The 24,032-nt window shown below is 46.3% G+C and overlaps 1 protein-coding gene and 1 pseudogene across 3 annotated transcripts; one reads left to right on the forward strand and one right to left on the reverse strand.

Annotated features, from left to right (window-relative positions):
• Positions 1 to 67: 67 nt before the first annotated feature.
• On the forward strand, positions 68 to 23,369 carry COPS7B (COP9 signalosome subunit 7B). 3 transcript variants are annotated; one of them, XM_019628879.1, is made up of 8 exons: positions 68 to 288; positions 4,776 to 5,050; positions 6,557 to 6,734; positions 10,038 to 10,113; positions 12,347 to 12,435; positions 14,176 to 14,378; positions 16,576 to 16,681; positions 22,152 to 23,369. In XM_019628879.1, exons 3-8 carry the CDS (start codon positions 6,573 to 6,575, stop codon positions 22,308 to 22,310), a joined length of 795 nt encoding a protein of 264 aa, XP_019484424.1. In that variant the 5' UTR covers positions 68 to 288; positions 4,776 to 5,050; positions 6,557 to 6,572; the 3' UTR covers positions 22,311 to 23,369. The 3 variants fall into 3 exon arrangements, with proteins under 3 accessions (XP_019484424.1, XP_019484434.1, XP_019484446.1); XM_019628889.1 differs by having other exon boundaries at positions 4,806 to 5,050; XM_019628901.1 differs by lacking the exon at positions 4,776 to 5,050.
• LOC109374366 (60S ribosomal protein L28 pseudogene) lies at positions 7,596 to 10,029 on the reverse strand (annotated as a pseudogene).
• Positions 23,370 to 24,032: the final 663 nt, after the last annotated feature.

A 24,032-nucleotide genomic window follows, 5' to 3' on the forward strand; every position in this document is an offset into this window, starting at 1 on the left:
ACATTTCCCAGCATTCCATGGGCGCTCTCGGGAACCGCAGATCCCAGAGCGCAACAGAGTCTCGGGGACTACAAATCCCAGTATTCCCTGCATCCTAGTCCTTTAACTTGGACTCCAGTGTGCCGCGCAGTGTGCGCAAATTCATAAACCCTTCTTTAGGTTTGGTGGTTTCTGAATTTCGAGAGTTGAAAACAGGCGTGAAGACCCTCTTCACTCTCAAAGAAGATGACAGCATACAGAGAGGTAACTTCTGTTTACATGGAACTCAGAAATCTCCTGCAGATAATGGTAAGGCTGCAAACAACAAACAAAAACCCTGATTAAACCATGAAAGATAATATAACAAAATGACTCATTCAAATCATGCTTGTTTGTTGGTCTGGGGCTCCTTTTACGTGTTTTGCGGGGGTTTCCTGGTGTGCTGCGTTGGGCTGGGAGAGAAAGCGATTGCATACCCAGAATACCAATACAGGAAGGGATTTAAGAGAATTTGCTAATCCAACCTCTGTTGTTTTACATATTAGGAAACTGAGGCCCACAGAGGCGAAGAGATTGTTCACGGGTCACAGCAAGTTGGGGCAGAGTTAGAATTCAGCCCCAAATCTCCTGACTCGCAATCTGGGCTCTTTGCACAATAAGCTGGCGATATTTTTAGCAGCATGGTTATGTGATTATTATTCTCCTTGGTGAAATTTCCCTATCAGGTTGAAACACCCAGAGGTTAGGTAAGCATTCATTTGGTGGTTTCCTGCAAGTGTGATGTTTGTTTATCTTCAGCCTAGGTAAGACTTGATGTTTTGATTCCAGTGTTCTCTGTTGCTCAAGGTGACATTAAATGAGATTTCAGGAACTAGGTAAAATGTTGTGTAAGCTAAGGTTTCCTTGGAGATCTCCTATTTTCCTAGGCCTTCCTTCCTCTTCCTGTCCCCCTTTCACCCACCTGGGCACCCACCCAATTTTTCCTTCCATATAATTCAACAAACAGCTTTTCAGCTTTCCTTATTTGCTCCCTGTCAGTAAAAGGTGAAAGACATGGTCACTGCCACCAGGAAGATAACCAATCTAGTTAGGGAAATAAGGAGACTCCACTGAAATTCAAGATAGACTGTGATAAATGGCATAAAAGGAAGGACATCAGAATGCTACAGAAACTCTGATGGAGAGATTTATTCCACCTGGCAAAACTTAGAGAAGGTCGCATTTGAACTTGAAGGATGGGTGAGAATTTTTTTTTCTCTGTTAAAAATTTTTATCTTTAGATTTTATTTTGTTGTTAATGAGGTATAACATACACTAAGGGCACAGTTTTTGCATATATGTACACCTGTGTCACCACCCCCTAAGTCAAGATATGGAACATTTCCAGCACCCTTTGTGCCTCTGCCTAATCAGCACTGCATCCTTCTATCTCCATAACCACTTTTCTGACTTCTATTACCATAGAACAGTTTTGTTTGATATTGAATTTCATTTAATGTAACCATACAGTATATACAGTATGAGTCTGGCTTTTTTCATTCATCAATACTTTTGTGAGATTCATCCGTGTTGTATATAACAGTAGTTTTGTTTTTTTTAAATTGCTTAGAATTCCGTTGTGTGTATATAACACTATTTACCTGTTCTGTGATGGGCATTTAGGTTATCAGTTATCAGTTTTTGGCTATAATTAACAAAACTGCAATGAGCATTCTTATGTTTCTGTGGATTTGTGCACTCATTTCTAGGAGAGGAGTTGCTGGCTTGTATTGTGTTCGTATGATCAGCAATAGTAGATATTTCCAGTTTTCCAAGTGTCTTCCAATTTTCACCTTTCACCAGCAGTGTTCTAGTTGACACTTATCCTTGTCAATACCAGGTGTTGTCAGTCTTTTAATTGTAACCATTTTGGCTAAATGTGGCATCTCATTAGGGATAATTTTTATTTACATTGTCTTTGGTGTTGAGCTCCTTTGCATATGCTTATTGGCTATTTGAATGTCCTTTTGTGAAGTACTTGTTCAAGTCTTTTGTTTACTTTTCTTATTGGGCTGTTTGTTTTCTTAGTGATTTCTGGTTCTTTTAGATAATGGAGTGCTTTGTCTGATATATGCTTGCAAATATCTTTTCCAAGTCTGTGACTTGCCTTTTCACTCTCCTTACTGGTTGGTGTCTTTTGATACATAGAAATTCCTAATTCTAGTGAATAGTTAAGTGTTTTCTTTTATGATTAGTGCTTTTTGCGTAGAGTTTAATAAATCTGCATCTAGGGTTGGTAGGATTTTAACAGGGAAATATGAGAGAAGAGATTTGCAAAAAAGATAATGCAAGTTTGAGGCCCTGCTGTGAGTGAGGGAGGGTGTAAGTTGTGTTGGGCATGGAAAGTCCTGGAGTTTGGGCTGTGAAAAAGATGAGGCAAGACAAAGCTGGGAGGGTAGGCAGGAGGTATTCGAAGGGCTTCAGTTGCAGCCTTGGAGGCTGGACATTGTTCTGGAGGAAGTGGAGGCACTGCTGGAATATTTATAAACTCTAACAGAACTTAGTTGTCTTCTTTCCACCACCAAATTTGCTCCTCCTCTTCCGCAGCCCTGTTCACTTAACCCCACCTCCAGACAGCTCTGCCCTCCCCAGCCAGAATCCTGGGTGATATCCTCGTTTCCTTTCTCTGCTTTCAACTGCACCACGTCTGATAGCTTTTATGGTGTAAATGTCTCCAACAACTTCCCTTCCTTTACATGTCTATCTGCTACTGCCTTTGTTCAAGACCTCGCAATCTCTTATCTGGAATATATCAAGTCACCTGAAGTTTCCCTGCTCCAGTTTTCTCCACATCCAATCCATTCCTATAGCAGCTAGTATGAACATTCTAAAATGGCAATTATTCATACCTCTCCACAGCTTAAAAACCCTAAATAGCTCCTCAGTGTCCTTAAGATAAAATAAAAACTCTACATGGCTTACATCCTTTGTGATTTGCTTGCTCATTATTCCAGGCTCAACTCAAGCCCCATGTCCAGAGGCCTGCCTTAAATCACCTCTCCCCAGGGTACAGTCAGGAGAGCCTTATCTATACTATTGGGTTGTTGGAAAAGTCATGATGTATTTTTTTCTATGTTTTTCTTTTAAAGATTTTATTGGGGAATTGGTGGGGGGGGGACACAGTATTGGGGAATCTGGGAAGGGGAACAGACAAGTTGCTGACCTTTTGTTCTTCAGTCTAGTTGTGGAGGACATCGCTTCACTGGCCAATGTTGGTATTATCATTGCGCTTTTCCTGGGTGAGGTAGATCAGTCGCCCGCCACTGGACAGCCGCTCACAGTAGCTCTTGGCAGCTCACGCTGGCTGCCGGCTGCTCACGTGGGCTACCAGCCACTCACGTTAGCTTATGGCAGCCCACTGCAGCTTCACTGCAGCCTATGCCATCAGCGACGACTCACAGCAGCCCAGCTCCAGGTCAAGCTGTTGTTCACCATCTTAGCTGTAGAGGGCGCAGTGTCACTGGCCCTCATGTGGGATCCAAACCAGGGCCCTGCTGCTCAGAGTTGGTGTCCCAAGCCAACTTTTAACCAACGCACTACTCGGCCAGCCCTCTATATTTTTCGTTGCAAAAATGCGTCATGATTTTTCCGACAACCCAATATCTGTACCTAGGAGGTGCCTGTGGCAACTGTCTGTCATAGCCAGACAGGCCTGTCTCTCCCAGAGGGTTGTGAGCGCTCTTTGTAGTATCTTTGCTGTATTTAGGTATTTACAGGGTATAGTGCCAGCCCTGAGGTTTCTAAGAACCTGGATAACCTGACTCCAGCTCTGTATCCCTCATTTCTCACCCCTGAACACTGGGTTCCAGCCATTCTGGTTTTCTTCCCTGCATCGGTATATGCTGCACAGTGCAAGCCTGACTCTGGTCTCTACCCCCATTCTTCCCCTTTTTGCCTCAAAGATGCCTGTTTTTTCTTCCCTAGCAGTCTGCTTCCAAAGTGTTGTCTCATAGCACTGAACACATTGAAGCATTTTCAGGGCAAGAAGCTTGTCTTATCGTCATATAATCTTCTAGAACATAATATTGGGTTGTTGGAAAAGTCATGACACATTTTTGCAACGAAAAACATAGAAAAATACTTCATGACTTTCCCGACAACCCAATAGATGCTAAAGAAATTTTTTGAATAAACGAATGGGTTAGTGTTAGGCTCCTTTGCATCTGTCCTGATTTCTGCACTCTAAAGCACCAAAGGCTTTAAGACCTGAAAGTATTTGGTGTATACTGTATTTTAAAGGAATCAGCTTAAGTTCAGTTATGTAGCATTCCTTAGCCGTCTTCCAGGGGAGTTGGTAAGTCCCAAATGCAGTCACGAATGTCATTTTGATCACAGAGGCATTGTTGGCTTAACCCATCGCTTTCTTATTTTAAAACTTTTCTGAATAGAGGTCTAGAACATGGTCTTTGGCTTCAGACAGCCTGGATTCCAAATTAGACTTTGCCACTTAATTTTGGATTTTTAGGCTTAGTTAATTCACCCGAAAAATGGGAAAAATATTACAGGCCATAGAGTTATTATGAGAATTCAGTGACACAGTGTCCAGCACCTGGCGGGTGGGAAAACGCTCAATAAACAGTACTTATTAGGCATAACATGTCTTCATACCCCCGTGTAGCCACAGTCGCCACAGGAAGCTCCGGGGGTCTGGGGGTGGGGTGGGTAAAGCTTCGCCACAGGGGTGGACTTCGGGTCCAGAATGGTGATGGCGATGGTTTGGGTCCCAGTACCACCTAAGCTGCATTCTTTTTTCTTAGGCCTCTGCCCACCTTATTTTTGCGTTACAGTCCGGCCCAGATCCTTTCCCCCTGGCCGGCCCTCAACTGGAGGCTGCGAACGCAGCGGGGGGAACCTAGTGTGGGCGGAACTCTCGTGCAGCGGCGGGAGGCTTCCAGGGGAGCGGCAAAGGCGACGGGTCCGCGGAGGTAGAAAAGCGTCGGACGCCGGACCGATCATGGACGCTTGACAACCTGCGGGCAGGCGCCGGGAGGCCGAGACAGCGACCGAGAGGACAGAGGGGCGGCGAGAACAGGTAGGGACCAGCGAGAAGGCGGGATCTTGCGCGCCAGCCTCGTCGGAGTTGTTCGGCTTCGCGCCCGCCTCCGGGGAAGCCCGCGGCCACGCCGCCCCGCCCCCGCCCCGAGGAGTGCGCCCCGCAGCCCCTCACTCAGCACCGGCAGCCCTGCCTAGAGCACACCGCCGGTCTGCCCGCCCTGAAATCCACCCTCGCCTGAGACCCTCAGCTCCTGCACCGCGGCTGCTGTGGCTTCCCTACCTCCAAAGGCTGCCTCTTTGCCCCTCTGCTTTCCATCAAAATAGCGCCCCTCCACGATGGGAATTCATCTCCCTTGTGTCTCTACCCTCCTCCTTGGGCCCTCCTACCCCAGAAGAAAGCTGTTATCAGCGCCTCCTTACCTCTTTGCCCCCACGGGCTTTGCTCCTTAGGCCGAGATTTGTTTTAGGGACCAAAGTTTCATCCATTTCTCTAATCCCTCACCACCCTCAGGTCCTTCCATTCAATAGCTTCACACTTGTCCACTTAGAAGGGAGGTTTTCGTTCCTTCTCCCGGAACCATCACCACTCCACCCATCCCCTCCTTAGCAACCTTTATTCCTTAGCACTTTTTCTGTTTCCGACAAGACCTCAGGTAACCCTAAGTGAGACAACCATGCTTGTTTCTCTACTACTGTGAAAGAGCTGCGGTGTACTTGCCTCCATAGGAAAACTTAGTTTCTTTTGCACCAAACTATTCTTTGAATTATCTGCTTCAGCTCACTATACCTCTTCTCTTTCATTTTGTTATACTGCCCCCAATACGTATCATTTTTGGAGGAGTAACCTTTTCTTATACACGACTCCTGGACAGTAGGTCTGCAGTGTAATCACATACACTCAGCATGTGATTAGCTTATACAGTTGAGAAATTCCTGTCCCTAATGCTTTCAGGGCAGCAATACAATATCTTCATTGTTTTCTCATGTCTTTTTATTGTCGTTTTTTTATTGTCTTCTTGAGGTTTCATACAAATTCTGAATTCATGTTTGGTAAAATGTCACATATCAGTAGGAGGCCAAAGAGAGGGATTTTCTTATCGGTACCTGGCCGCAGTTGGGAGTCTAATGACTTTCTGGAAGCTGTAACTGATTGCTTTTGCTGATCTGCTGCCTCTGTGTATGTGCAAGATTGTCTGTTTCTTAACCAGAGTCTAGAAAACAGCTACTTAGAAACTCCTGTGTGTTTCTTTAGGTCCTGGTTTGGTTTAAGGGCTTAGAACATGCTGTTTTGGTAGAGGGCCAGATGGGGATGAAGTGCTTTTACTCATTGTGTTTCAAATCTCAGAATAAGGACAAAATCCCTTTAATTCTAGGTTGAAATTGAACCCTATTCATTTCACAAAATGGCCATAGCATCTGGAATCAGAAACTGTGTTTTTTTTTTCTTTTTGAATACTATAAAATTATTCTGAAGTTTGATCCAGCATTAAATAAGCATAGACTTTGCAAAGGAGAATGATGGAAACACTTTTCTTTTGGACAGATCTCAAGGCCAGAGAATGGCAGGTGAACAGAAACCCTCAAGCAACCTCCTGGAACAGTTTCTTTTGCTAGCCAAAGGTACCAGTGGTTCAGCCCTCACTGCTCTCATAAGCCAGGTTTTGGAGGCTCCTGGAGTGTATGTCTTTGGAGAATTGCTGGAGCTGGCCAATGTGCAGGAGGTAAGAGCAGTTTCTAAACAATCTCTATCTTCTTTGTTCTAAGCCTTCCTTTGATTCTCCAAGTTTCCAAAGAATTTCAGTGCTGAAGCATTGTGGACCTGTGAGGTGCACTGTTGAGGGAGGGGTGGGAATTGGCAGGACTGGGGAGGAGAGCAAGGATGATGTCCTGGACTCCTTCTAGTCAATATTTTCATCTGAACTTGGGGTAAAATTAGATAAGTTGCTAATAATTTGAAAGATAGGGAAAAAACCCAGTTGAACCTAATAAGTTAGAGAAGTAGAGTATAAGCATGGACTTAAGCATGATATTTAACAGGGCCTTTGTTGTGCCTTTAAAATGAGAGAATTCAGTGAAGAATGACCAGGTGGAATAGCAAGATGTAAAGGAATCTCTACTTTTCAACCTCTGCTTCTTACTTTGGATACTTTAATACAGCCTTCCCTTGTTATCTGTGGGGGATTGGTTCCAGGACACCCCTCTGGTGCTCAAGTCCCTTACATAAAACAGTGCATTATTTGCATGTAACCTATATTTGTGTATAGGCTACGGCAGGATGTGCCTATACTTCACTTCATTTGCGTGGATTCAGCATAGTGCTTGGTGTGTGGCAGTTCAAATTTTGCCTATTGGAACTTTCTGGGATTTTTTTTCCCCCCATATATTTTCGATCTGTCATTAGTTATATCCGCAGACGCGAAACCTGCAGATACAGAGGGCCAATGATTGATTGATTGATTGATTGATTGACACTTATTTATTTATTTATTTATTTATTTATTTATTTATTTATTTTTAGCTGACCCATCCTGCTACCTGTTGGCAGCTCAGCGGCTGCTCAGCTCGGGCCGGGCATCGAACCGCTGTTGCTCAGAGCTCAAACTCTTGAGCGAGCTCTTAACCAACTGAGCCACTCGGCCGGCCCTATATTTATTGATTGGGATAGATAGAAAAGTCTGGTGACATCTTTATTACTCTGGGGGTTGTGTTCAGGAGGTCTTGGTGGGGTGGGTTGGCTTCCTCTTCACCATCACAGCTTCTTTCCAGCTGCCCAGGATGGTACTGACTCTGCAGGTGGGCGGTGCTTGTGATTGTGAATCATGCACATGATACTGCTGATGGGGGCCCAGGCGTTCTCATTGTTGATGGTCCATACATAGGAGGTGGTGGGCTCTTGTTGGCCGGTTCTTCGCTTCATTAGGACATCTTTGCTGTTGGCTGCTGGCTCCATGCCCACAGCCTTGTGGTGAATCAGCCCATTGTAGCAGAAGGAGTCGCAGGCCTTCCGATTACCGGGCCTGCCGCTGTACATCTGCTTATTCCTCTTGATCAGGAGACGGATGGTTCCCCATAACCATCCATTGCAGACATGTGGACATGGTGTCATCTCCGCTCCCTGCAGCAGCCAGAGGTGGAAAGAGCCACTTTTATTTTTAATTGTGGATTTGTATTTAATGCCAGTCTTGCTTGCTAGATTGAGTACTCTGTTGTGCTCACCATTGTTTCCTTAGAGCTTAATACATGTAGCCTGACACACACTCGGCTTTCAGTAAAAATTTAATTTACCAGAAATGGAAAGGGAATCCTATGAGGAAAATTTAAGAAAACTGGGCTCTTTTTTTTTAATAGACTGTTTTTTAGAGCAGTTTTAGATTCACAGCAAAATTGAGAGAAAGGTACAGAGATTTACCATCTACCCCCAGCTCTCACACATGTGTAGCCTCCCCCATTACTATATCCCCTACCAGAGTCAATGGAACCTCCATTGACACATCATTATCACTCAAAGTCCATGGTTTACTTAGGGTTCAGTCTTGGTGGTGTACTTTCTGTGGGTTTGGACAAATGTGTAATGGCATGCACCCACCATTACAGCATCATGCAGAGGAGTTTCACTGCCCTAAAAACCCTCTGTGTGCCTCTTTATCCCCTGCCCCAACCTCTGGCACCACTATCTTTTTACTGTTTTCATAGTTTTGACTTTTTCATTATGTCATATATTGTAGTTGGAATCATACAGTATGTAGCTTTCTTTAGATTGGTTTCTTTACTTAGTAATATGCATTTAAATTTTTCCCATCGCTTGCTAGCTAGTCATTTTTCAATAGAAGAGATGACTAAGGGGTAATATGTTCCTTCAGATTCATGAAAAGCCTGAATGAATATGCCAACTAGTCGTTTTGTCATTATGAAAGATGCTGAAAGGAGATAGATGAAAATTAAAGGCAGAAAGACATTGATTTGGGCCAGTTGCAAATGTTTGGAGTACCTGCTCTAGAGAAAATAGTCTGTTACAGGTAGTTTTGTACTCATTTGTCTGAAAAGCGGGGACTAGATTTGATGGTCTCTTCCACCTCTGGACCTCAGGAGGTTCTTGATAAAACTGAGAAGGTATACTTGGGTGTTAGGATGCCAGAGTTCTCATTGGGATGCTTAGCAAATCACTTCATCTCTCCACAGTTTTGTTTTTTCCGTGTATAAGCTGGGAATAAGCTAGTTGCCTTTCAGTGGTCTGAAATGGTGGATGCAGTTCTTGGAATCTTTTTTATAAAGATGGTTAAAGTTGAGTAGTATTAACACTGGTGTTCACAGAATAACTTGGGTATTCCTGTTTAGACTTTATTATAGAGTTTGGTAAATCGGAAGAGTAACAGGTACATATTTGTGGATAAAAGAAACACTCAGTTAAGGTAATTGACAACAGAGCAGAGAGATTCCAGGCAGATCAGTATCTCGTTTTTCTTCTGCAGATGGCTCTTTGCTGCCAGCATCAGTGAGGAGTAAGTAATTTTAAGGAAATTTTTATTTGGGGTCGCCTGAGATCCTGGTTCCCTGTCCCAACCTGTCACACCTTATGCTGTGATGACCTCTCCCAGCGTTCATAGTTCGCACACAGTCCTGAAACTTGGATCCAAGCTACACTCTGTTCAGTTAGGGTTGACAGTGGCTCGTGCTGTACCTGCCACACTGGTGTGTAGACAGGCTGTTCCAGTGTTCGTTTCAGTGGCAAGGGAACCCTGAGAAAACGTGAACTGCTTCCAGTACTGCTTTGTATGTTTGTGAGGTAAAAGCAGTGACTTGGGGTTGCTGTGTGGAGTGTAAAACATGTATCCCAGAGAGAGAAAAGTTAAATCAAGGGCTTTAATGAATTAATTTTCCCCCCAAAGAATGAAAGAGTTGGAAGGGACCAACTAATAAGACAGTACAGAACTGTGTGTGGTGCATGGTCACCTGCCCTGTGGCACATGTCACCTGCAGTGACTGGTAGACAGCTTGGTCTGCGAACTCTTTGTTTTCCTCCTCAGCTTGCGGAAGGAGCTAATGCTGCTTATCTGCAGTTGCTGAACCTGTTTGCCTATGGAACATACCCGGATTACATAGGTGAGTTGGTTAAGATCTCCCAAGGGCTTTTCTTCCTTATGGCCCTCTGTGTAGATGTGTTGCCTCCATGAGGGTCATTGGGGTTTGGGGTATGAGGCATGGGGTGGGGACTTCTTGACCTGGCTGTTTCTCATGTTACTGTGCTCTGTAGGTGCTCTCATGTGAGGACGTTCGCTTCCCACCTTTTATTTCCCAGTGGGAAAAACGGGGACTGTGTTTGTGCTCACCCATAAATACAGCCCTTGTTTATTTTCCAGATGAGACTCTCAAAGTCTGGTGTTTGTGGAACACTTGGTTGTTGTGAAATGTCAGAATACCCAATTGCAAAGTGTTTAAGCATTTTCAATATTATCAAAATAATACCACTATACTGTATGGAAGAAAATTTGGAAAATAGGGGGGAAAAGTCGCTCACGGTTGTATGAGCATTAAACTGCTGTTAGCATTATGGTGCCGGACTTTTCCTCCTCTGCGTGGATTTTCTATTATGTAGGTTATAGATATAATTTTATGTCTTGCTTTTTTCACTTATTTCATAGGCACTTATCTATGTTTAAGTCTGTGTAGTCATCTTTAATATTCCATAACCTAATACTCCATAATCTCCTTAGCCCATTCTCTTTTGTAGGTCATTTGAGTCATTTTAAATTAGTCATAAGTGTCAGGCAGGAATGAGGTGCATCGTGCCCTAATGCTAACTTACCTTCCACCCAAGCCCTTTTTGTCTGGCTTCCCTGGTTTACTTCAGCGGCATGACATCGGCTGGTAGTGTATTTTAGTGGTGTGACTCAGGGCCGTCCCCACTGTATTTCTGACCGTCCCCTCTTCCTCCCTGTCTTTCTTGCTGGTCATGTCTACTCACTCTTGGCTGCTTTCAGACTGGACAGTTTGCCACCTGCCAGTTTTTTGGACCTTCGCTTTGTTCCAATGAGTGCGTCCCCTGTTTCCCTTCTCACTACAGAGACAGCATCACACAGGCTCTGGAACCATGCTGCCACCAGTTTGTCCTTCGGCGAATTAAGTAATCTTCTGTACCTCAGTTTCCTTATCTGTAGGGAGCCAGGTCCACTGTCCTCTCTACCTTCATTCTTTGGGCTAGATGTTTCAGAATTTAGAGTTTTAGGGACTTTAAAAAGGTAATATGATGTACATACCTTTTTATTAACACCCTGGAGGGATGTGGGCAGCACCTGCAGTCAAACACATTCATAATTTTACAGCAGAACTAATGAATATTCGCAACAAGTGGGATAAAATGCCCGCCTCAATTTAGGTCAGGATTGCCACCTGGTGAATTTTAGCACCATGCTCAAGGGAAAAAAATCAGGATTATGGATAAGGAACTGAAGTCATTTGGAATCTACCTCGTGGGGTTGTTGTGAGGACTGACTGGATGTGTGTATGTGTGTGTGGATCTGTGTGCATCTACATTAAGTAAAGCTGGCCGTGCGTGCTACCTGCGGCTGTCGCCATTGCTGCTGTTGCCATCATTGCTAGTACTAAGATTCTGCCCATCCTTCAAGACTCATCTCAAACTCCACATCTCTTTTTTTCCTGTCCTGCACCTCCCCAATGCGATGGGGCTCACAGGCTCCCAGTCTCTCTTTCTCTCCCCTTTTCCCCTTGCTTCCCTTCCTCCCTCTCTCTCCCTCCCCCCCTCCTTTCTCTCCTACTCTTCCTCACCCTTTTGCTCTCTTCTGGTAGTTTGTACTTTTTTCTGGTAGTTTTGTCTTTCATTTGTAGCTGTTGAAACATCTGACTGTAAGACTGAGGACAAGTCCAGGGCCACTGAGCTGCGTAGCTCCTGGCAGTTGGTGCCCCTGGAGGTGTGTAATGCAGCAGCCGTGACAAGCCCCATCTTATTTGTGCCCCTGAATCATTTAGGACAGTGCCTTGCACATAACAGATGCTCAGTGATGACGTATTGAACTTGATCGAATGTCACAAAGGGCACAGATAGCATTCCATTAAGGTGATTGTCATATCATTTTGTGCAGTCATGCCTGGCTTTTCAGGAGATTAAACTTATGTGTAGAGACTGAGCCCTCTTGGGAAGCACATGGTCTTCCAAAGAAGAAAGGAGGCGCTCGTGGGACATTTGCCTAATGAATAAGGGCAGAGTCCTGACCGTGATTCAGCAGTAGATTTAGTGAGGGGAATTGGTGTAGTCATTCCATAAAGAAATCTAATTTGATTTTGTGTCTTGATTTTTGTGGTGGGTGGGCCTGAGCAGCCAACAAGGAGAGCCTGCCAGAACTGAGCACAGCTCAGCAGAACAAGCTGAAACACCTCACCATCGTGAGCTTGGCATCGAGAATGAAGGTACAGTCCCGAACCCTTCCCTGTCTCCCTCCTTGCCTCGAGGCAGGTCTCTCATTGGCATCATGGCGGGAATTCCCAGCTACACACAGTAGAGTCACATCATAAATGCATAAAATTTGCTTGGCAGAGGACAAAAGAGGAAAAAGGTAATTAACATAGTGTTGACAATTACCACCTCATTTAGGAAAAGTATGCCTAGGAGAGATTGTGAATCAGCGGGTCTCAGTTCTGGCATGCCATGGTGCCGCCCGTGGTGTGAGCATTTTGCCATTCTGAAAGGAGACTGCTCTGTCAAAATACGGATTTTTCAAACAGTGGCACATCTCAAGGCAAAGCTAACCACTTCATCTGTTCAGTGTGCAGTGAACCGTGCCAATGCTGGAGGGAAAACTTGCTATGCTGGACTTGCTGAGAGGTAGACTTTTAATATGCTGCCTTCCTCTGGGGATTTTCAAGGTTTTTATACTCATCAGAATTTTTGCCTTATTTGCTAACTTTAGACCCTGACCTTCTGGAAGGTGCCACTCCACTGTACCTCTGAGTTCTCTGCCCCACGCAGCTAAGAGAAGAAGCTTTGCAACCAGCAGCTCCTAGGCATTAACAAAGAAGGTCCAGATTCGTTGATTCACAGTTGATTTTAGCTCTCTGCCTGATTTCAGCCTATGTGTCTAAGTTTTTGTAGGGCTGTGCGTTTGAAAAAGTTTGCTTTTTGCATTTCCCCTCTGTGATTGAGTTTGAGAGATGTGTATTTCTTCTGGCAGTGTTATTTCAGTTGCTGAAGTCTAATCATACATTTCAGCCTGCCATTTCAGGTGGGAGGCCTATTTTGTTAGGAAATTGGGACCTGACCTTTTTTTGTTTTTGGTTCTGATCAGGGACTTTTCAAGTGTAACAGAGTAGGAGTAACTTTTTTCCTCATTTCTGCAACCTGTCATTGTAAGCCCACCTACCACCCCTGGATTTCAGACCTTTAGTCCTAGAAAACCCCTCTAGGTGTGTTTGCTGTTACTCCCTTCTCTGTATGCATTTCTTCCTGTCTGTTTCTGCAGATTTGATTGCTGTGTTGATTTCCAAACAAATAGTGATGTATCAGAGGATTTGCAGAAAACTGATTGTTTAGGTAGCCAGTTGTCTGGGAGTCATGCACGATGTTGGTATAGCCCAATAAAGTACTGTTGTTGGGAGCTGACATAGGTTGCAAGAGTCTGAGGAAACAGCTGTAAACTTCAGGATGACCTCTGAGCAGGCCGTACTAACTGGCCATGTGTAGGTGGGTGTGTCGGCCCACAAGGGAGTTGGAGATTGTGCACTGCTGGGCAAGCAGCCAGTTCTCACCAACGTCTGAGATTGTTTGGAATTTTGTGATGATCTGGCATTTTAGGCAAAGTCTGCAAGCTTACAGAAGGTGGCAGAGTGGCATATACTGAGTGTTTCCCTTTCTCCTCTGGAAAGACTCTTTAGGATCTCTAAGAGTTTGCTTCAGGGCAGGAAAGCTGAAAGCGGGGCAAAGTGCAGGAGGTAGAGAATCTCAGAGAAAGCATCCTAGATGCTGGGGGTCTGGTTTGAATCCCACAGGTCTCACAGCTCATCTATCCATTTCTTGTTGCCATAGGTATTAATAATTATCACTAGACTGCATTCCCCCAGAGCCCTGAGGCAGCTGTTGGCTTTGTGGGTTATAGCTGCATTTCTTTAATGTTTGTCAATGGTTTTTGTAAACATCACATGGCCTGTCTACAGTGTATCCCCTACTCCGTGCTGCTGAAAGACCTGGAGATGCGGAATCTCCGGGAACTGGAAGACCTCATCATCGAAGCTGTCTACACCGACATTATCCAGGGCAAGCTGGACCAGCGAAACCAGCTGCTGGAAGTGGACTTCTGCATTGGCCGTGACATCCGGAAGAAGGACATCAATAACATTGTCAAGACCTTGCACGAATGGTGAGGCTGAAAGAAGGAGGGGTCTCTTCTCTTTAGGGAGGGGGATGGGTAGCCTCTGGCTGGGGAAGCATGGTCTCCAGGTATTAGCTGGGGCTGCCTAGGAGCTGGGGCCTGGGGACAGTTAGCCACAGAGTGGTGGGCAGCATTTGTGACCATGGCCATGTGGCAACAGGAATCATTTCAGGCCTCCTAGTACTTTGGATGTAAACGAACTAGTTCCTGTCCTAGAACAGCTGGGGGGCTGTTTAGTAGTGGGTTGTAAAATGCCCAGGGTTGGCAGGTGGATCCTCTGAAGCCCGCCTGTGTGACACTGATCCTGTGCCTTGCAAACTCAGCCTCAGAGTTTGACCAAGCTCAGGAAGTTGGCATTGGCATGATTCTTTGGGTAAGAGAACCTGTGTTCAGCATCAGCAACATATTGGGCTGGTGTTTGTAAACAGTGTGAGGGGTAGTGAAGATAAGGAACGGGTTAGACTAAGTTGGAACACAGACTCACACACAGAACATCTGATAACTATATTCTGGTAAATAGAAAGTGGGACATTTGCATGTACTCTTTTATTACTAGAATTTGATGTTTGCAAAAGCTGTTGCAGGGTCTACAAAGGTTTGTTACGAAGTTATTTAAATGATATGGGGCTTATAAAGCCAGATGGGCTTAGTCTGAGGAGAGGTGTTAGCTGAGTTCTGAAGGGGATGCAGGGTTAGAATGTGACTGGGGGTGAGGAGAGTGTGTTCCCAGACAGGCACGGGGCCTGTTGGAGGTCAGGAAGCAGAGCATGCAGCTTTGTGCAGAGGGGGAAGGCAGCTCTCTTATCCACCAGCAAGTAGATCCAGAGATAAATGCCCCAACCCCTTGGGGTCTAATGCCTTTGCCTCCCACGCCCAGTTTCTCTCACTTCCGCTGCTATTGGACCCCAGTGCATGTGCTGCCCACCCCTCACCCCTTGCAAGTTCCAGCCAAGGTGTGACCCCAAACACCTTATCTTTACAACCTCTGACACAAGCAGGAGCTTTCAAAAGATTGTAGAACTGTTAAATCAGAATAAATGGGAAATAAACTTAGAAAACACCCCAACAAGAAAATGGTCTGGCATTCCATTAGGATGTCTTTCCAATCCTACCGAAGTTGGCTGTCTTGTGCCATTTTTGAGATGGCCGATAATTTTCACATCCAGACTCTGGCTTTCTATGTTTTTAGCCCCCAATAAGTTTCTACCCAGAGGTGCCATCCTAACCCCCATCCCAGGATGTTTACTAGAACAGAGTCTTAAAACTTGTGTTGGGCCGGCCGAGTGGCACGATGGTTAAGGACTGGCTTGGGACGCCAGAGGGCCCCGGTTCGGATCCCACATATGAGGGCCAGTGACACTGCCCTCTACAGCTAAGATGCTGAACAACAGCTCAACCTGGAGCTGGGCTTCCATGAGTTGCTGGCGACGGCATAGGCTGCAGCCCCTGTGGCAGTGGGTTGCCATGGGCTACCGTATGTAGCCAGCAGCCAACGTGAGCGGCCAGCAGCCACAGTGAGCGGCCGTCCAGAAGCCGGCGACTGATCTGCCTCACCTGGGAAGAGCGCAATGATGGTGCCAACTTGGGCCAGTGAAGCAACGTCCTCCACAACTAGACTGAAGAACAAAAGGACAGCAACTTGTCTGTTCCCCTTCCCCCAATTCCCCAGCACTGTTCCCATCTCCCCAATTCCCCAATAAAAATCTTTAAAAAAAAACAAAAACAAAAAACAAACAAACTTGTGTTTAGGCCTTAGAGTTAGATTTGGGACAGAATTGGGATGTAGCGTCGTACCACCAACACCGGGAAATGTTCACGCTACTGAATGGTAAGTGGAGGGTATGTGGGTGTTCATTGTACTATTCTTTCAACCTTTTTTAGGTTTAAACATTTCAAAATAAAAGGTGGGGAAAATAAAATGAGGACAATTGGGAAGTAATTTAAACTCCTGAGAAAGGGGGCAATCTCCCAAATAGGATACTTTTAGAAAGTAATTTTCTCTCTCTTGAGATAAGTGGTGAATCCGCTCCACCTGTAAAGTCTCTCCTAATTCCTTTAGTCTCACATCCTGTGAAACTTACCCATTGGGTACAAGGAAGACCCCTTAGGGGGTGGGGAAGGAGATGGGAGGCTGGAGGGAGCTCCCAGGCCTTCTGCAGCTCAGCGCTGGTTGTCTCCTTTGTAGGTGTGACGGCTGTGAAGCGGTTCTGCTCGGCATCGAGCAGCAAGTTCTGAGAGCCAACCAGTATAAGGACGACCATAGCCGGACTCAGCAGCAGGTCGAGGCAGAGGTAAGGAAGGGGGCTTGGCTCCCCGCTCCGGGGCGGCCCTGCTTGTGCCTTTGTCTTGTGAGTCTTGGTGTAGATGAAACGAGCATTCACCAACACACAGGCGCTGGGCCAGGTGCTGGGGTCGAGGTGAGTGTGACATGGCCTAGCTCTTGGCACTCCCTGTCTCCTTTCTGATTCCTGGGTGGCAGAGGGTGAGAGGCTTGGAGAGCAGAGAACGTTGTAATTCCTCAGTCCACATGCACTTTGCAGCGGAAGAGCAAAAGAAACGAGTTTCGGGGTGGGTGTACCTTAAAGATGGATAGCGGGATGGTGGAGGGAGGGCGCCGTTAGCAGGGCCCGTGGGGCTTCAAGGCCCGGGTGCTGCTGCGCTTCCTGAGCCGTGTGGTAGGGTGTAGTGCTCGTTCTCTTCTTCTGTAATTCCGTGAGTGTGTTACTGCCTTCAAAATGTATGATCTACTTCATACTGAGAAAAGCAGAAAGGGAAACACTTTGGTGGATGAAATGTAAGTGAAGATGAAAGCGATTGTGGTTTTAGTGACACCTGGTTGTTGAGGACACTTTCAGCCTCTCAGAGGGTCAGGCTCCAGCCTTTGAGTTAACGGGCATCTGTTTGTGTGCCTGTAGCCCGGACACCTGTGGAGTGACCTCAGAATCTGTTTGGAGCCCTTTAAAATCAAAATTTTAGCATCGGAAGTCCTTTTCTAGTGGGATAGGGCTTGAAGTGTTAGTGATATTTAATGTATATAATGTTTATAAATCAGGTGTCCAGGAGCGTGGCAGGATGGGGCCCAGAATTACAGCTAAGGATCGTAAGAAATAAGTGATGTGCCTTTCAAGGGGGATTTGTGAAATTTGAATATTTCGCCTACTCTTGTATGTACTCCTTGAAACTAGAAGCTGTGTCTCTTGTCTTTGTAAGACCAGCTCCTTGTCCCATGCCTGCCCATAGTTTGTTGAACTGAATATTTCTGGCACAATTTAAAGTGTGTCAGTGGACTGCTAAACTTGGCTTTTCATGAGCCAGAGCAAATTTATTTGGGATACACACACACCCTACTCTGTGGATACCCAATCCATCGTTAATTTTTAACCCTACTTCTAGCTAAAGAGGCATGAACCACATTTAATTTGTCATCATCAGCCAAAGACAAATACACGTAGGAGAGGAAGCCTGCTGCTTCTCTAATAAGCTGTGTGACCCCGCTTGCTCTTGAATATTGTGGCCTCTTCTCTGCCCTGGGATGATGTCTGAATGAAGTAGGAAGGGCTGCTCACGCTGTCCTCTCCATTGATTCTTTTCTGTCAGTCAAACCCTGGAAACAGATGAGGTTTGGAGGTGAAATGTGCCCATCTGATCTGGGGTAGCCTGCATGAAACAAACTGTCTAACGGGGTCGGTGGCCTGGGAGGAGCCTGGTCACTGCTGGCTGCCCCAGCGTTCCCCGACTGTTGCCAGTTGTGGGGTAGGGGGTGGGGTGGGCTTGGGTTGTGGTGGTTCGCAAAGATGACGATATTAGTTTTAGAGTTTTGAAGGGTTCAAGTTTATTTCTATGATGAATGGCATCTGATGAAAGAAGGTGGGCGTAAGGAGAGGCATTTTAGACACTTGACTAATGTTGAGGCACAACCAATACTTAGACAACAGTGTGCACCCCTTAAATTGTAATTATTTTTTAAAAAGAGAGCCAGCAACTATGGATTTGTTATCAGTGGCCCTCTGTTGGAAAACGGCTGTGGACACCCCAGCTGGCAGAGCCTGAGGATGCCACCAGGTGGCAGTAAGCGTTTGATTAAGTTTGAGAAAGAAATTGGAGGAAAAGGCTTAAGGCCACCTCCACCACCGATGAAAACAGTCTAGGAATTTAATAATCTTCTGGAATACCTGGAACAGACCAGCTTGAGGAGAGGGATTATGGTCAAAGCCTGAAGCCTTGGCACCTTTTCCATTCAGTAAGTGTATGATCAGGCTACCAGGTGTAGGATGGTTACCCCAGCAAAGGGTCACTAAATATTTGTTGACTTGAAAAGAAATCTCCAGAGAACAAAGGTATAATTCTATCATATTCTGCTTGTAGCTGTGCTTCTGTTACCCTTGACCTAACATTTTCAGCCGTTTTCTTTACTGAGTTGATCTTTTCTTTATTTGTCCTAAATTAGACTGCTTGTTCTCAAAGAGAAAACCTTGATGACCCCTGCCTCCCGACCCCCCAAATCTTGTAATAGCAGTCTTGGTGAGCTGCAGCTTCAAGAACCTCCTGTCTTAATGAAGTCGGCTCCATCACATGCTGCCAGGGAACATGCTCTCTTCTTAGCCCTTCACAGCAGTAATACGTGAATTAGCTACAATCCAGCATACCCGGAGGAGATGGAATGATAACACTCATTAGCTGCCTCATTACCTCCGAGCGAGCACTCTGTGGGAGACGCGGTGATTTGTGGGAGCATCACAAAGCACCTCCGCATTTATAGTTGATTTTGGAGGATATTTTTCTTTATATTTGAACGTGCCTGTGTCTGATGTTCTGTGGATGTTAATAGATAGCTATCGCTAAATTTACAAAGTAGGCTGTGTTCCAGTCATGTAGGTAAGAAAGCATAACTGGACAGAGTTGGCTCTGTTTTCCATGAGGTAGAAAATCCCCCCTGGAGTCAAGTTAGAGCGCACCCGAAGCGTGCCCCGGTTCCTCCTGGAGAGGCGCTCTCTGTCTGCCGCTCTCCTTTCCTTTCCACCGCTTTTCCGGTGTGGGCTCTACTTCCTGTTGCCCACGTTTGCTTTACCCCACAACCGAGAGACGTTTTCCTACCCGGGGAGGCTCTTCTTTCTTCTTTCGCCTGAGAAAGGTCTCTGAGAGCCAGGCGGCAGTTCTGTCAGCAGGTCCTCCTGAACATTGCCGAGGCACCTGTGTTGACAGACTCCAGGTCATCCAGGGCAGGGGTCAGCAAAATGCGGCTCTTTGGGAATGTACATGTGGCTCTGAAGTAAAATTGAAAATGAAAATAAACCTATCATAGTTTCATTTATAAATTTTTTTTTTTAAAGATTTTATTGGGGAATTGGAGAAGGGGAACAGACAAGTTGTGTCCTTTTGTTCTTCAGTCTAGTTGTGGAGGATGTTGCTTCACTGGCCCATGTTGGTATTATCATTGCACTCTTCCCAGGTGAGGCAGTTGCTCGCCGGCCATTGGACGGCCTCTCACGGCGGTTCACAGCAGCTCACAAAAGCTCACGCCCGCTGCCGGCCGGCCTCACTGCAGCCTATGCTGTTGTTGGCGACTCACGGCAGCACAGCTCCAGGTCGAGCTGTTGTTCACCATCTTAGCTGTAGAGGGCGCAACATCACTGGCCCTCATGTGGGATCCGAACTGGGGCCCTGCTGCTCAGAGCTGGCGTCCCAATCCAACTCGTAACCAACCCACCACTTGGCCAGCCCATCGTTTATAAAATTTTTAAAGGATATTATTCACATAATGGTAATTTCATTTGTTTTATGGCTCCCGAATAATTTTCATATTGTTGTGAGGGACAGGATTGGCTCTTCTGTCTCAAAAGTTTGCCAACCCCTGATCTAGGGCGATGAGACGGGGTGGCCTGCCAGCCAGGCCACTCAGGAAGAAAATTAGAAGGGACCAGGACATTTAGGCCAAAGAAGACAAGTCTATGTATATGTGGGGGTGTATTTGTCATCACTTGACAGGCAGCTCTGTGAAAGAGGAATTAGACTTTGCGAGACTGTTTGATGACGCTGACACACCTTCAGACCTACCCAGCTCTTGCAAGTCGGCTGTGGAGAGGCTAAGAAGGGAGAGCCTCGGTGACTGGGGTGGATGTGCCACAGGGCTGAGCCTACTTCTCAGGCTGGTAGGTCAGAAACTGGCCTCTCAGCTTAGCCACCAAAACTTGGACTCCAAAGCTAGCCCAAGTCACCTGAGGTCACTAGCAAAAGGGAAATGTCAGTTAATTTCTGCTAGGCTTGTAATCACATAGTCTACAGAAACACAGGTGCAGAGGATCGAAAATAGAATCATTATTTGGGGATTGATTAAGTACTTTTTTCTTATTCATGTAGGGCTTATGAGACTATTTGTTAGTAATTCTAAGATGTCAAATGAACTCAAAAAGAGCCTGGTGGCTTTGGCTAGAAATAAATGGTAACGATTTATTCTGGGACCTAGGGTTTGCAAACCAGAAACACAAGTAGACAATACCCAGAGTGTGCCCAAGAAGACAAGCTGATTTAAAGGCTGGAGAACCTTCGTAATCCAATAGTCCACAGGTGTGACCGAGGGTATGTGTTCTGACACGGGACAGTGTTCAGGAGTTGCTTACATGCAGAGGGTGCCAAAAAAATGTATAGGTATTTTAAGAAAGGAAAAAACTATATTAAAATTGTAATATAGGGGCTGGCCGGGTGGCTCAGTGGGTTAGAACACGAGCTCTGAGCAACAGTATTGCTGGTTTGATTCCCACATGGGCCAGTGAGCTGCGCCCAAGCTGAGCTGCCAATGGGCGGCCGGATGGCTCAGGTGGTGAGAGCGCGTGCTCTTAACAACAAGGTTGCCGGTTCTACTCCCTCATGGGATGGTGGACTGCACCCACCCGCAACTAGATTGAAAGCGGCGACTGGACTTGGAGCTGAGCTGCGCCCTCCACAACTAAGATTGAAGGACAACAACTTGACTTGGAGCTGATGGGTCCTGGAAAAACACAGTGTTCCCCTTCCCAATTTCCCAACACTGTTCCCCTCCCCAATTCCCCAATAAAATCTTTAAAAAAAAAAAAGTAATACAGTGAATGATGCTAGCATTCATTTGATTAACGCTTCTTTTGAGTGATCGTCATACTACACATTGCTCCTGTAATTCAGCTTCAAAAAGTAATACATAGATAATATCTCTTAAAGTGTATACATATTTTTGGCACCCCCGGTATATTTGAGCTACTCTGTTAAGTGCAGAGAGGTATTCTGAAAACAGCAGTGTGGTCGCATTTTGCCAGTTTTTACTGCATTTTCTTATTTGTCACTTAGTTGGCTGAAGTTCATCCTCTAGTTGTTTATTCAAGAAGGGCTCCTGGAGCTGTATTCCCAGAGCTCTTGTGAAAATATTTGGTTTCATACGTGAACAACAGCAGCCAGCTGAGTCTAGAGTCCTTGGTCACCTTTCTTTTCCTAAGGCCACATTAACCACTGCTTTCTTTCACGCCTTTGCCAAATGGTCGACTTCCACTTGGCTTTTTCCCTTTTCAACCAAGCAAACATCAGTTCCACTTTTTTTTTTTGCTTCACTCATTTCCACGTATCCTCCACGAATACCCCCTGCTTCTTTCTTCTCATCTGGGTTTCTGAAAGATAATTTCAGATGCTCTCGCAGAGGGTTCTGGCTTCTTCCCTGGGTGGTCCCCATTATGAGAACGAGTTTCAGTGGGTTTCCAGTGCTCACAGGCTGGACACCAATTCTGTGTCTCCCTTCAGGTCACCAACATCAAGAAGACACTCAAAGCCACTGCGTCGTCCTCGGCTCAGGAGATGGAGCAACAGTTGGCTGAACGGGAGTGTCCCCCTCACGCCGAGCAGAGGCAGCCCACCAAGAAGATGTCCAAAGTGAAAGGTCTGGTCTCCAGCCGCCACTAGGGCTGGCTGGGGCAGCTGGCACTCACCAGGCCTGGGTCAGGTGGGGAGGGGACACAAGGGCCTGTTTACTCCTCTTCTCCACCTTCAGTGAGTTCCAGACCTGCCCGTCCCCTCAGCAGCGCCTCCCCACCCTGTTGGTACTGTTCCAGATGAACCGTTAACTCCTTTCCCTGGCCCACGCCCCCCTCCCCCAGTTGTTCCCTTCAGACTCAGGGGCTCCACTGATGCCATCCCAACAGGGTCAGACCCTGCCAGCTTCCCTCCGGGAGGCTCTTGTCTGTTTAAGGGCTTGCCTCCCTCCCAGTTCTTTTGCTCCATGTCATTGTGTCAGTCTGCTCATAAGCCGGAGTCCGCTTTAACCAGCCCACAGGGATGACTGCGAAGGAGGCCCCTCTCCGCGTGAGGCAGGGCGCTCGCTCCTGCTCCGGCCCGTGTACCACAGTACCCACAACGGTGCAGGCATTCTCTAGTCAGGCAGCAGAATGCTGTTCCCCCTCTCCTGCCTTGTCCCTTGTCGGCAGCTCTGATCAGGCCATGGAGGGAAGTGATGCTGGGCTATGTTTACTAAGCCTGCGGGTTTTCAGCCTCTTAAGCCCAGCTGCGATCTCTCATTACTTAGGAGCACTGGGCTGGCTAACATCCGGCATCTGAGCACCAGTGGAGGTGCTGTGGGCCTGCCCAGTGGCAGGCGCTTCTTCCAGCTTGGTGTTCTCTGCTGCCTCCGACTGCTCAGACTGGCTTTCGGCGTGAAGGCCCCAGCTGCCCACTGGGGCTCTCTGCCAACACTTGCTCTCCCAAGATCTTTAGCTCCTCCCGGCTGCATCTGTGGTGGGGATGGTGGTGCCGCGGCCCTTCTATCTGGGGAAGGACCTGTGCTGCCCCTGTCTGTTTCTTTCCACCCCTCCTCGGCTGATGTCCCAGAGCCCTCTGATGATGGCATTCTCCTGGCAAGAGAAAAGGACTTGACTAGCCTTTCTGAACTTGAACAGTTTCAGGTTATATTTTAATTTTTTTTTGTACAGGTTCTGATTCTAATACATTTCAACATGTTTTTTTTTCCCCCTTGTGTCAATATTTGTCATAGACTAATCGCCGGGGATTTTTTGCCTGGTTGGAGGGTGGTGTGTGTGTATGTGTGCGTGTTTTGTTTTTTAAGGGGAGGTGGAGGTCTGGACTGATATTAAAGTTCGTTGAGGGAAAAAAACACATTTTAGAACAAAAAATAAAAATGTAGATTTAATGTATGTGACTGGAGCGCAGCGTCGCATGGCTGGTGGAGCTTGGGGGGCTGGGGCGAGGGTGTTTCCGGGAAGGGGATGCGGTTTCCCTGGTGACAGTGGATTTCTCCTTTTCCATCATGTCTGGCAGCTCCTACCATTGGTCAAATGTCAACAGTATTCTCGTTTTCCCTTTAAGCTGGTCCATGTGCTTATATAACATTATGCCCAACTAGAGAGTTTAATTCTCAAAGTGTGCTTCTTGAAACCCCTTGTCAGATGCTCTGTGGAAAGGGGCTCTGTTGTTAATAAACCTGGCTCATCCTGCATCCCATATCCTCTTTGGAAATTCACTATCCTGGTCTCCGAGAAGGCCTGGGTGAGGCAGCCTGTTTTCACACTGATGTCACCACCAGAGCCTTTCTGGTGCTATCTAGTGGAACACATTTTGGGGAAATTTTGGGAAATATTTCTCAAAAATACCTCCCAGCCTTATAGGTTTTCC

The sequence above is a fragment of the Hipposideros armiger genome, unplaced genomic scaffold, assembly GCF_001890085.2.
Source record: "Hipposideros armiger isolate ML-2016 unplaced genomic scaffold, ASM189008v1 scaffold_17, whole genome shotgun sequence".
NCBI lineage: Eukaryota > Metazoa > Chordata > Mammalia > Chiroptera > Hipposideridae > Hipposideros > Hipposideros armiger.